Below are 12,912 nucleotides of genomic sequence, written 5' to 3'. Positions count from 1 at the left end.
GAGGAATACCTGCACTTCAACAGTTTTTTGACATGAATGTTTTCATAGCCATCGTCTGGCCTGATATGAATAAATAACAGCCATCCGTCTCCGACCGTCTGCCAACTTGGCTGCTTAATTCGTTCATTCAGTAACAATAGTTTGGGGTCGCTCCTAAACCACGTTTTTTTTTTTAAACAATGACGACTCTTATCGAAAATTTGATGAATTCAAAGTCATTTCCAAAAAAAACAAAAAGTACCAGTTTTTTTGTACTTTGAGTTGGAAAAATGTTAAAAGCCGATATAAGTGGGAGCATACGACTAGCCCTTTAACCAGTCTCGCACATAAGATGATTTTGAAAACACTCTGCAAATCTAATATCAATTGACCTTTTTTGTAATATATTACTCGTCCCAGTACTTTGGGGTTCATTTACATTTTTTTTAAATTTCTCCAACTTTTACGAACATATCATCGTTTTTTTTTTACCGCAAAACATTTGTTTGTGTTGTTCCTCAAGAGTCTTGAGCATAATTTGTCTATCAATGGTTCAACTTAAAAGTTATGTCAGATACTTTCCAGGTACCAACATTAATTTCGATTCCCGCCGGAAATATTGCAAAACTGTGTACCTATCTTTCACTTAATCTATAGTAAAATATACGAATAATTATAGTGTCAAAAAACGATTTTCTGTGCCTGGTGAAGAGTAGAAAGTCAGCCTAAACAAATTACCACAATATGACCACGTGTTTTAGGAACGGCCCCTTTGGCAGGAACCGCATGCCTACTCACGATAGTTTGTTTCTTCTATTTCCTGCCCGTGATCACATGCAAAGTGAGTGTAACTAGAAATGGGGGGATAAAACGAACGAACGTTTTTTAGGTCATCAACGGAGTGCGCCCATTTACTCCAAACCTAACCTAGAAACACGTGTACATTGTTATCCTAGCCGTTATCGTTGCGAAACGCATTAGCGCATTCTTTCCGGTAGTTTGATGTGCTCGGTATATGTACATATCAAAGCAATCGATGCTTCAAAGCAAATAATTTTCCTCCCGTAATCGAAATCTGTCACACGTTGCAAAAATCTTTCCCCTGGTTTTGTGTAGGGTGCTTTCGAAATTACTTGTTTCGGAATTTTCTCCCCCAACCTGGCAATTCTGCTACTAGAACTTCGATAGCTCATTCTATTTCCTAACTGCACCCAAGTTACCTATTTGAAATGGAAAACTGCGAAGTCGGGTAAGTTTGCATTATTATCTCTGCTACATCATGACGTGCAGTGTCGTAGATTACGATAGACTCGCGAGGCCATCAACCATCCACTCACCTGTTCCCGTTGACTAATGGTGTTTTTATCGATCAAATAAATACTAATTTTAACATTGAAACTGCTAACAATATCGTACCCATCATGTACCGCGAATGAAGCTACGAATTGCCATCCCAAGACTGCTGTTTGGAAACTACGCCAGAACAGTGCTGCGAGGATCTTGTACAGTCCACCTGCGAGGGGGTGACTGGTGACAATGGCGTTCCGTGTGACGTTATCGCGTCACCCGCAGCCGATTGCATTCCCTGTGTAGGCAGCGTTTCGGAACCAGCCATGACGGAGTGCTGTGGCGGTAACCATGACCTGCCGAGGCAACGGTCACAGGGTAATGTTCCGCAACAGCAGTGCTACGGCTGTAGCTGTGGCAGGCCCGACTGTGCACCAACGAAAAAAGTGGTAAGATGAATGTATATCGTAGTAAAAAGTTACCGTATCATGCCTCTATCATCAAATATCACAGCGCTACGTTCAACCATCGAGAAGGCAGCCTTGCAAACCGGTCCCATGCTACAAACCACCGGAAGTGGAATTTCAAGGTGATTCCGTATATAAGACGTCGTACAACGCGGACCCGGCTACAATTGTTGGCAATGCGCGCCCTCTACCAATACCGCCAAGAAACAATCTCTCCATGGCACCGGGTTGCCTGGAGAAGAATACCACCACCTCGGTAAGTTTATCTACTAAGTAAACGAGAACAAGGCTCGGATCAATTTTCGATCTTGAAGGTTACAGCCAATGATAAAACTATTCTTAGTGTTTTGAGTAAACGGCTGTGTTTGATACAATGTATCAACTTAATGATGACATGCAAGCTTATATGAGTTTGAAGGTTATGAGGCTAAAACTGGTTTCTCTCCACGAAAAGAGAGTTAAAATCAGTTAATACAAAAAATATCAATGGACTGCAAGAATTGCTTTAGGTGTAGTACATTTTTGTATTATTCAGAACACTGACAATCTGAACTTAGAGAATGATTTTAGAAATCATAATATAGAAAATCGCTATTTTTGCCGCTTTAAAGTGCAGGGTATTCTCCAAATATTTTCATAGAATTTTACACTAAACTAAAAAATTGGTTTGGTAAGAAAGCAATGCTAGTGTGATTATATTCAAGCACTGACCAAAATGTTTCAGCTAATTATGCTTAGTCGAATGTTTCTCTTTTTTTTTCGTAAAATCATCAATGGTACAAAATAAGTATTGGTTTTAGAAATTAGAAACAATCGTTGTATTTTGCTAATTCGGCATAATTAGCAATAAGTACAATATATAATAGATGATTCGAGAGTTCTTCAAATCATCCTAAAAATTCACATGTGGTGCAAAGTGTATAAAAAGACCGAAGAATAATTGGTCGTCGGGATCGTAGTTTCTTCGCTTACTTGGGGGAAACTTTCTTGAAGTGTCTGAAGATTTTACGCACTTCTTCACATGGTATGGAATGGTAAAAAAGTTATGTTCTTTCATCTTCTTTCAATTTTTGCATCTGTTTCGTTCCAGAAAAGTGAAGAATATCGCTATGATTATTATTACAAACATCAAATTTCCTAGTTTCTTGATAAAGAATGTAAAACTAGAATGCTTTTATATTCTTTAGCTCATGAACATTTGAATGATCCTATATTCCCAAAAAAAAAACATTGTCTACGTCTAGACACAAAAAAAAATGAATTATCCCTAACAGATAATTAGTAAGAAAATCTGAAAAGCAAGAAAAAAACGATACGAGAAAATAATCTTGAAACTTTTCCTCAGTTAATTCAACCACAATGTTGGTCATTTTAATTTCAGTCACTCAATTTAGTGGCTCGTCAATTTGCATTCGAGACACACAAAAAAGATTGCAAGGAGAGAAAGTGCCGGCTAATAAACCTACTACTAATGGTGCTCGCTACTGCACAAAGGCAGCTTTCTCTAGAGAAAGTCATCGTCCGCCTTGGGTAGTGCATTACAAAATTTTCGAGTTCCGAATCCAGTTCTTCCAAGAATAAAAGGCCTACCAAAAATGCATAAAGGAGTTTCAAGCAATGCCCAAGATATTTCCAAGTCGATCAGTTAAGAGCACAGCAGTTTTTGTTGAAAATTTGAAATTCTCGCGTAACATTGAAGCTGATGAGACAATGGTCTCTGAATGAGACAATGGAATGAAGCCTTGAATCTTTTAGAGGACTAATTCTAATTTCCCAATATACTGATATTACTCGGAAAAAGAAAGTCGGTAGTCTCTTGAAGCTAACTCGCCTTTGTATGCAAGAGAATTATTTCACTTTTCGGGATACATTTTACAAACAAACTGAAAGAGCACCAATGGGAAATCCTCTTTCGCCCTTTCCATGTGAGCTCTTCATGGCAAACACAGAAAACAAATTGGAAACAAATAATCTCTTACCAATTCGGTGGTGGAGACATAAGGATATTTTTCGTACTTTGGAAGAGTCCGCCTCTTGAAACTTTTTCATATCTCTAAATAATATCCACAAAAAAAAATTACAATTGAAAAAGAACAAAATAACAGTCTTTTTTTTCGACGTTGTTGTTGTCAGAAGTCTAAGGACTTAGAAATTGAGATTTTCAGGCAGCCCACGAATACAAAACGGGTAATTCCTACCACTTCTAGTCATTCCTTTCAGCACTAAATGGCATACTTTCACCACATGATTCACCGGATGGAAACACTACCTCTCAGTAAAATAGCCAAGATAAAGGAATTGGGATATATTTCAAGCCATTTTAAATAAAAAGAAGCGAGTTTAATTTAGGGTAGAGAAGAATAGCTGTGGAATATGATGGGGCTTAACACGTCAATTTAGGTAAAAAATCAGAACATTTAGCATGGATATTCTCTACACTAGTAGGAATACACAACTTAAAACAATATTGGGCTCTTCTAAAGACTCAATTGATGTACTGAACAAAGAAGGGGTTTACAAAATTGCCTGTTGCCAATGCGATATGGTTTACAGTGGACAAACCAAAAGAAACCTGGGAATCCGTTTTAAAGAACATGTGGCAGAGGTTACCAAAGCAGGCAAAGTTCCCAAAAATGATTCACTACACTTTTTCCAAATCAAAAGTGGCTGAACATATCTGCAAAGAGGGACATCCACTACCTTCGGATAACATTCATCTGTTCGTCTTGTTAATAATTTATGGAAATTGGACGTATCTGAAAGTTTGGAAATTTATGAAACATAACCTATTCTAAATATTCATTTTTCATAACATATTCTTCGCTCTAGCTGTCATATCCTTGCTATAACAACGTAGAACGTCAGAAGCCGATCCTGCCCATCGGGAACCAGTTGCTCGGGTCGGGACCCATTCAAGAAATTACCACATCACGCCACGACTACGTACCGAAGAGCACGCCGAAACGATTCAAAATTGTACCCGAAGGTCATATCCGTAGTGTGAGCGCCCCATTCGAAAAACAAACCGTCAACAAGCTCTCGTACAACTGTCCAAATATGGCACACTTTACCCCGGCGAGATCGTGCAAACCAATTAGACACTATTCTAGATCTGAAAGTATGGATTATTTTTTTTAATATCGACTGATATCAAAAGCTGATTGTCACACGATTTTTTTTTTCAGTTCCAATGGAGTCAGAAACCACAAGCAAACTCAGCTATCCGCCGTTGTGTCCAGCTCCCAAGGAAGATCTCCCGTGGGCACGTCGTGCTGCATACCAGGCCCCAGAGATAGCGATGGCAAACGACACAACCTATAAGAAAAGCTTCATTCCCAGCTGTGCTACGGAGCGGGCAAAGATGATCACTCCCTTCAATAACCTACATGTACCTGCTGATTCAGGTTTTGAATCAAAGACAGTCTACAAGGAAAGTTATCACAGTGCCTGTGGTGAGCGTCCGCCTGCCATCAGACCCGTGGAACAGCTACGAATTCCGACTCAAAAGCTCCAAGATGACACCGTTTACAAGGTATACCCTAGCTATGTGGTTGATCATTCGAATTTTTATTGATCAAAAATATCAAAAACTGTCGACCTCTTAGAGCACACTACTAACCACACATTCATGCAAACTCCAAAGGTAATTGGGACTTTTTCCACTAGTTTGAGTTGGTCAAGTGCGCACCACTGCACGTGTAATGATTTAGTTATGTGTACATACAATTTCGAGCATGGTAGTACCAGTAGTAGGTAACCGTCACCCCGGGTTTTGTGGCTCACTGGATTTTGGTGCATTAGAATTTTGAAGTGAAAGTAAAATATTAGAGATTTACATCTCTGGAACAAATTTAAAAAAAATTGGTTTAATGTGACTAGTTTACGAAGATGTATCAACAAATTTAGCATAAAAAGCATGCCAATATTAACGTAAAACCATGGGCCTCCATGACAAACATTCTTACATACCAGACGAAGTCCCTCAAATACCTACAATTGAAAATTCAGATAACTTTTGTAGTTTTTTAAACTTATAGTTATGATTTTATTGAATTCAAAAACTTCTTGTGTTCAGTTTGTCGGATAAGTTTAGGAATTGAAGTATTTTGTATATATCAGTAAATGTGACTACAATATTGCCAAACTCGCTAGCTCATACAAAAAAATAAAAAGAATGTAATTATTAAAAAACTACAGTAACATTTTAAACGTTTCAAAAATTTCAACAACCGATTACGAAGCGAAGCAAATGCAACATGTTTTTCAAAGGTGTCAGGTTATACCAACATACTTTATAAAAACTTCTGACGGTTTGCTGAAAAATAGTAAAATTTCATCAATCAATTGAATACTCAACATAAGTGTTAAAAAAAAAAACAGAATTGAAATGCCGATGTTTATTTTCACTACAATCTAAAATGCAAAACAATAACACACCTTCTCCGTTACAGCTCTCCTTTCCCATGTACTGCAATACGGAACGGCCTGCGCCGATTGTTCCGAAACCCGCACCGCTCATAGGCGATGGACCCATACAGGAGATAACAACAACTCGACACGATTATGTTTGCAAAAGTGGAACCAAACGTGATCCCATAATGCCGCAAAACTTGCTCTATATTCCAACTGGCAAGCTAGAAAGTGAAACTGTGAACCGATTATCCTACCCATCTAACAAAGAGAACATGATTCCAACAAAATCATGCAAACCGATCATCTCATATAAGCGACCCGAGCGTAATGACCTGAGATAGCGGAGTGATTATCGTGCTCACTACATTTTCTCCTATATTTGCAGAACCAATGGAAAGCGAGACAACACAGAAGACGAGTTACATGCCAGTGTGTCCACCGCCAAAGGAACACTATCCATGGGCTCAACGAGCACGGTATCAGCCGCCACCACTGCCAATGGAATCGGAAACGACCGCCAAACTTAGTTATCCTCCGCCCGGATATTATCTGGAGGAAAGTTGCGATGCTAATGCACCGGCCGGTCCGTGCTGTCAGTCATGTGAACCCGCCATGACCAACTGCTGTGCAAACCTGATGCCGGACAGCGGCTGCTTCCCCAGGGCGGCCATTGTAAGCTGAGAAGCATGCTTGTAGGAAAGAAAAGCACAATACTCCCCAATACGTAGTACTAGAATGAAAAGCAGAAAATCCAAATTTTGTATTATAGAAGGATGATTTCTTCGAGTAGACTACTTGTATTTATTGAAAATTTACCCTTGAAGTACGTATATTTAATGTTATCGGATAACAAAATCATGAACAAGATGCCTTGCTATGTGTTCCCAAATTATCGTCAATTAATAATCTGAAAGAAATATCCGTCAGATATTTTGTAATTTTACCGTGAGGCTCATTCAGCCTCTGTTTAAGACACGGGAATGGCATCGCTGTCAGCTACCATACATTTGACGCGTTACCAACATCACTGGCACTGGCACCCGAAAAATGGGCAGTTCACCCTTATCTTATGTTGATTCGGGCAAACCGGCTAAATGTTGACTGCAATTATTGATAGCATATCAGACAGTTTTGAGCAATTTCTTAAGGTTTTCACATGATATGTGATATTCTAAGTGATATTTAGTACATTTATTGTGTCCCAAAGCAAAGTGAAGCAAACTGTGACAGCAGAAAAAGTAGTTTTGGGACAAACGGTACAGAAATAGATGTTCGTAACGCTTGAAGGCTACCATACCATTCCCTTGGTTTAAGAGCTCAATTAATCTGGGCTTGTTTTGTGACCAGAAAGAACATGCACCTCCACCTAGTTTTATTTTTAAATTGTCATGCGCCTCCATCGAAATTATTTAAACGCCAGTTGGAGAAAGTGCAATTGAAGAATATTAATAATTGTCAAGCGAATGTTTATTCGAAGACGATGAACAATAAACATATACCTATCTTATGTAAAAATTAGAGGCGTCGCGTGGCTGATTTCGTCACATGTGCACCAAACATTTATTGAAGTTTTTTTTTCCTTGAATGAACAAAGAAACTCAAACCAAAGTGTTTGATGCTTCAAATTGGAGGATTTCACTAATAGGCTTACTTGATTTAAAGATTATTATATTTCGAAAATCGCATATGTCCGGGTATTAGGGAGTATGGTACCTGTGCAGTGCCCTGTTGCACAGGTGGACCTGACGCCACTGTGTAATATTAATATTATATAAGGTAAGTATATGGACATTCATTTGGTAAATATTTGAACAGTCTTGAGCAGCTTTTGTTGTGTTGCTACTGGTAGACGCCTCAAAGAGCAACGAAATCAACATCGCAACCGAGGAAGTTCAAGGAAAGTTCAAACTGAATAAAAAATCCATCTTTCGTTTCTCTCCTCCCTCTGTTTCTATATTGAACAATAGCATGCATTGTGAACCATCAACGTGATCATCGCTCAACTGTAAATCTTTCCGCAACATCCGGAGCTACCGTTGCAGATACAGTTCAGCATAATATCACCATTTTTCTGTTGTCTACTTTCGCTCACTTCAACTTACATTTCCTTTAAACTGTAACAAGAATTACTGCTATTATTTGCTGGTTTTAATGTTTGCATGGGACCTTCTTTTTGCAGAAAAAATGAACTAAACTAACCTAGTTCAAGTCTGTTGTGAATTACTAGGAAGAGTAATTATATAAATATATTGGATTATCAAAAAACGAACGGAAAATATTCTCAACATAACGCTTTAGAAGGTTTTACCGATTCACGAATCCCTGGGAATAATCGGGTTACAAACAAAATATTTAAAATAAAACAATTACGTTTATATTTTGCCGCCTCGACTTCCTGTTTCCAGATGTTGCCCTTCACTGGTTTCTACGCTAGCCGTTGTTGTTGCTAGCTCTACCGGTTTAGTCGTCGAATATTTTATTATACTGAACAAATCACGAATGAGGTGAAAAATTTAACTGCTCTTGCTGCTACTGAAAAAATTTGCTGTGCCGTTGCTAGTGTTGTTACCGCTGCCGCCGCCGCCGCTGGTTTGGAATTTACCGGCCGATCATATGGCATCGACGGCGTCGACTTCCTCCTCCGAACTGTACTCGTCACCGAACTCGATATCGTCGTCCAGGTCGTTGTCGACGAACGTGACTGTGTCGTTGATGCGCACCGACTCCGGAAACTCGCCGTAGGTCTTGAGATTTCGCGCCTCATCCGGTGTGTACTTGAGGATGACGTCCGCCTTCGAGTCCTGGTAGTCACGCAGGCCGATCAAAATGATGTCGCCTTGGTTGATCCATACCTAAGGGGACAGGACAGATTTGTTGAAATTTCACAGATTATAATCTTCAACTTGTGTCAAGGTACGATACTGATAGCTTCTAGTTTTTACGAACTACAATAATGTTTTTGAGCTGAAGCACAACGTTATTTTTTGTAATTCGGATATCATCTATTGAAATATTTTAAGAGGCATTCTTATTTATATAAGGAAGTCTCTTAGTTTACCAAATATAAGAATAACTTTGGCTTTTCAATTTTGTATGCATCTAGGTAATAGGATATCGAAAATTTCTAAAAAAAAAATATTTTGTTAGATTTTTCCCCCTCTTCTCTTGACTCTTACGTAATTAGTATACATCTACCAAGCGCTGGAATGTATTGTCAATGCTGAACATTTTTTTGTGATCAAATCAATTTTTTTTTGTTTAATCACAACGAAGGTTTTCGTTGTAATGGTAAAGCACATCTTCATTTGCTGTTAATAAACAAACTGGTACAGCCTTATCAATACTACCAGAGGAAGGCATCCTGTAAATCGGGCTGTAATTGGTGTCTTGGTTCATAGTGCACGTTTTATGACGTATTATTCGATTTGACTACATTCGATGAAAAAAGTACGTACAATAACGCAACAAAACTCCACGTTAACTATTTTTGTAATAAAAACAATCATCTTCACTTGGAAAAGTCAAGCAAAACCATTGCTCTTGATGTTGTTTACTAGCGCTTGAGCAAAGATCGATAACCACTCCACATTAGTATTCTAGCACAGTTCAAGAACGAAGTTACTACCCGTTTTTGAAATGTGAAAAAATGAGCTGCATATTTTTCGATTGATACATTAATTTTGACGTCATTGTTTTCACACGGAAACATCAGTAAGCAGGGGGGTGCGTAATAAACTTGCTTGGTCAGCAATTTCAGACAATGATAAAAACAGAAAATATTCTAGCTTCGCATCCTAAGAACAAAGGATACACCGTTTGCTGGCTGACTGCCAACCAAAACATACCTTTTTCCGCAGTTTGCCTCTGATGTGACAAAGTCGCTTAACGCCGTCGAAGCACATCGCTTCCAATCTGCCATTGCCAAGCATTTTTGTGACCTGTGCGTATTCCTGCTCGTCCTCCTTGAAGATTAGCTCACGCTTTTCCGATTCGTTTTCATTCTTACCGCGACGACGGTTCTTGCCACCTTTTCCCTTATTCTTCGGCATTACACTCGCGACTGTTTGGGGGCACTATCTGCAGATTCAACAGGAAAATTTCCGACAAAGATACGGAACTTACTAGTAAACGCACTAATGGCGAACAACCTTGCACATGCGAAAAGAGAGCTGAAAGCTGTTCCTCGCACAAAATGACAGCGCGAGGTTTGATCGAATGAACAGCTGTCATTTTTTTTCTTTCATCAGAGCAATCGCAGATGACGTTACAGTTAAATGTGAGTGCGTTCAATTCATCCGAGGTGAATATAGTTTGGTGAAAGAGCTGAAAATCTTCAAAATTTATTCAGCGTTGTTGCATTCGGGGAGTTAGGCATTTTTATATTTATGTTCAATGTCATTTGAACGGAAGCCGGATATATGTTTTACAAAAAACGATACTCTCTGAATTATCTCTGCCACTTTCTTATTACACTTCCCGATAGCACTTTGCGTAAAAATTATCAATGTTTTTAATTGTTTCGATCAACTACTGTTTTATAACATCAGATCGTGTGAGAATACTACCACATACATAAGACATACGTAACACTCAGAAAGAAATCTTACAAAAAAGTTGGTACAAAATGAACTACTCGAATGGTACCACTCTCTGAATAAAACCACTGTTTGAGTGGTTTATGAAGGTAGTGTAGCTGCGCAGCCCTGCATTTGTCTTGTTCCCACTCGAAAAATACTGCATAGACCATTTTATGAACTGACAAGTGTCACGGATCCTGCTGATATTGATGCTGCTTTTACGTGCGTTATGTCAGCGGTTCCGAGCTCTCTATTGATTTTGTAAAGAACTTTCTGACAGTTCCTCATGGGATTTTCTTCGGAGCTCGATAAAGCCAAGAAAAAGAAAATTCATTTTGTTCATTATTTGTCGAGCAGTTGGACAGGACGGGATACGGAATACTATATAGTATAGTATATATAGGGATATCCCTACCCTACACGCTCCTTTAATTTTACTCTAAATTGAGCAACTTTGCCTCAGTTTTACATTGTCTATCAAAACGACAAAAAATGAGTACACACTTACATTTAATCACCGAATTCGTTTTTTAATTCACCGACTTTTCAACAGCTGAACGCTCGATAAAACGTTCGGTAATATAAACCACAACCGACCGATCAGTAATTACCCAAGCAGCAAAATTTGTTTCGATTATGAATTTTATGCATCACAGCAACAAATTCTTATGCGAAATTAAGTTGCAGTTACATCTCAGTTTCTTATACAATGACAAAAAAAGCGCAGGAGGTGGAGCCAATTGCAACATTTTCGTTGTTTCAAAACAAGTTACAAGAATGAAACCGCAATGTGTATGAACTAATGCATGGAATTCAATAACAACATGGTAAATGCTACATGGTAAAATTTCAGCTACAAAGATGCATCGTAGCAGCAACTAGAGCGCACTTAATGGTGTTGTGGTAAGTTTGTAAAATGGCATATGGTCAAAATGGAAAGAAATTGTCTGTATAGCGATTTATCTTTGATTATTTCCAGAAATTTGAGGATTCAACTCCAGTTATCAATTTCTATTCACTTTTCTCGTTTGTACTATTTACGTCATTTGCTGTAGAAACACTTGCAAGTTCATGACTCAGTTTTAAATATTGCTTCCCTTATCATGATAATGGTCATTACCAGTTTTAATTTTGCTTCTTCAATTCATCAGTACCTCAGCGTGATGATGAAATTCGAAGCAATTTATCACATTTTGTTTTAGAGACCCACACTTTTCGGACGACTTCTAGTCCAAGTACCCAAAAGTTACAACGCAGTAAATAACCTCATCTCAAAAACAAATATAAGGCGAACGACCGAGCAAAAGTTGCTGTTACATGGCTTCAGAACATGATAGCAACTTTTGGAAGTATTTTTATGTGTTTGTTTTTTGTATCTCGCAAGCATCACGTTGGCAACCTATATGCTCCACCCACTAGATCTATTCAGTGAAGGATAGGTTTTCCAATGCCGTTTACACGTTTCAACAACAAATCCAACATCGCGAATTACGTTGTTGGTGTGAAGATTTTTGAAGCAGCGATGCAACTTTAGTTGTTGCTTGTTTCTTTACAATTTCATCGTAGTAACAAAAAATGTTTCTTGAAACCTCGGAGTTTCATTAGTGAAACAAATGATTACAACTTTTTTTTTATTATGTTTCAATTGTTGCTTGGGTAAATTGTTGTTGCTTTCTGTCATTGTTACCGACCTAATTTGTGAAAACAGCGAATGCGGTTAGTTGCCAAAACCACCGATCAAATCTGTAAGTTGTGTAAGACTGTACCGAAAGATCTGTGATGTTTGTTATTTGTTCACATTTAACTATTCAAGAAAACCAGAAGTATGATGTAACGTAAATTTATATTAATATATTTATTCAAATATTATTAAAAATTTTAGCTATTGAAAACTAAAAAAAAAATAAAAATCGACGTTCGCCGCACCGAATTTGTAAAATTTGTTATATGCGATCATCTTCTTGCTGAAGTTGTTGGAAAACGTCCTCCATTTTTTTTTTGCAGGAGCTTCAATGTTCAAACGGAACCGAGAATGTGACTTGACAACCAGAAGAACAACGAATAGAAAAAAATTGACAACTCTACAGTTTGTCCGGTAGTTTTTTATCAATATTCAGTAGAGGTTGAATTTACCGAACAGTTCAGCAGAAAGTATAGCATAAAGCATAGCAGAAAGTATAAGTATATAA

The 12,912-nt window shown here is 38.2% G+C and overlaps 2 protein-coding genes across 2 annotated transcripts; one reads left to right on the top strand and one right to left on the bottom strand.

The window, feature by feature from the left end:
- The first annotated feature begins 247 nt into the window (after positions 1 to 247).
- Positions 248 to 7,035, top strand: LOC129727804 (stabilizer of axonemal microtubules 1). Its single transcript, XM_055686001.1, has 7 exons — positions 248 to 1,228; positions 1,418 to 1,715; positions 1,780 to 1,989; positions 4,563 to 4,851; positions 4,919 to 5,265; positions 6,185 to 6,470; positions 6,532 to 7,035. The coding sequence occupies exons 1-7, from the start codon at positions 1,209 to 1,211 to the stop codon at positions 6,825 to 6,827; spliced, it is 1,746 nt and encodes a 581-aa protein (XP_055541976.1). The 5' UTR covers positions 248 to 1,208; the 3' UTR covers positions 6,828 to 7,035.
- A 1,037-nt stretch (positions 7,036 to 8,072) lies between these two features.
- LOC129727807 (eukaryotic translation initiation factor 1A, X-chromosomal) lies at positions 8,073 to 10,325 on the bottom strand. Its single transcript, XM_055686008.1, has 2 exons — positions 9,992 to 10,325; positions 8,073 to 8,998 (listed from the first exon to the last, which is right to left on the bottom strand). The coding sequence occupies exons 1-2, from the start codon at positions 10,193 to 10,195 to the stop codon at positions 8,756 to 8,758; spliced, it is 447 nt and encodes a 148-aa protein (XP_055541983.1). The 5' UTR covers positions 10,196 to 10,325; the 3' UTR covers positions 8,073 to 8,755.
- Positions 10,326 to 12,912: the final 2,587 nt, after the last annotated feature.

Source organism: Wyeomyia smithii, chromosome 3 (assembly GCF_029784165.1).
Source record: "Wyeomyia smithii strain HCP4-BCI-WySm-NY-G18 chromosome 3, ASM2978416v1, whole genome shotgun sequence".
Taxonomy (NCBI): Eukaryota; Metazoa; Arthropoda; class Insecta; order Diptera; family Culicidae; genus Wyeomyia; species Wyeomyia smithii.
Note: the sequence above shows the minus strand (reverse complement) of the source record. Positions and strands in the feature narration are given on the sequence as shown.

Coding starts and splice junctions, on each gene's coding strand:
- LOC129727804 (XM_055686001.1), top strand. CDS start 1,209: ATGGAAAACTGCGAAGTCGG. Junction 1,990..4,562: donor AGAAGAATACCACCACCTCG/GTAAGTTTATCT, acceptor TCTTCGCTCTAG/CTGTCATATCCTTGCTATAA. Junction 6,471..6,531: donor CTCATATAAGCGACCCGAGC/GTAATGACCTGA, acceptor CTATATTTGCAG/AACCAATGGAAAGCGAGACA.
- LOC129727807 (XM_055686008.1), bottom strand. CDS start 10,195: ATGCCGAAGAATAAGGGAAAAGGTGGCAAGAACCGTCGTCGCGGTAAG. Junction 8,999..9,991: donor GAGGCAAACTGCGGAAAAAG/GTATGTTTTGGT, acceptor CTGTCCCCTTAG/GTATGGATCAACCAAGGCGA.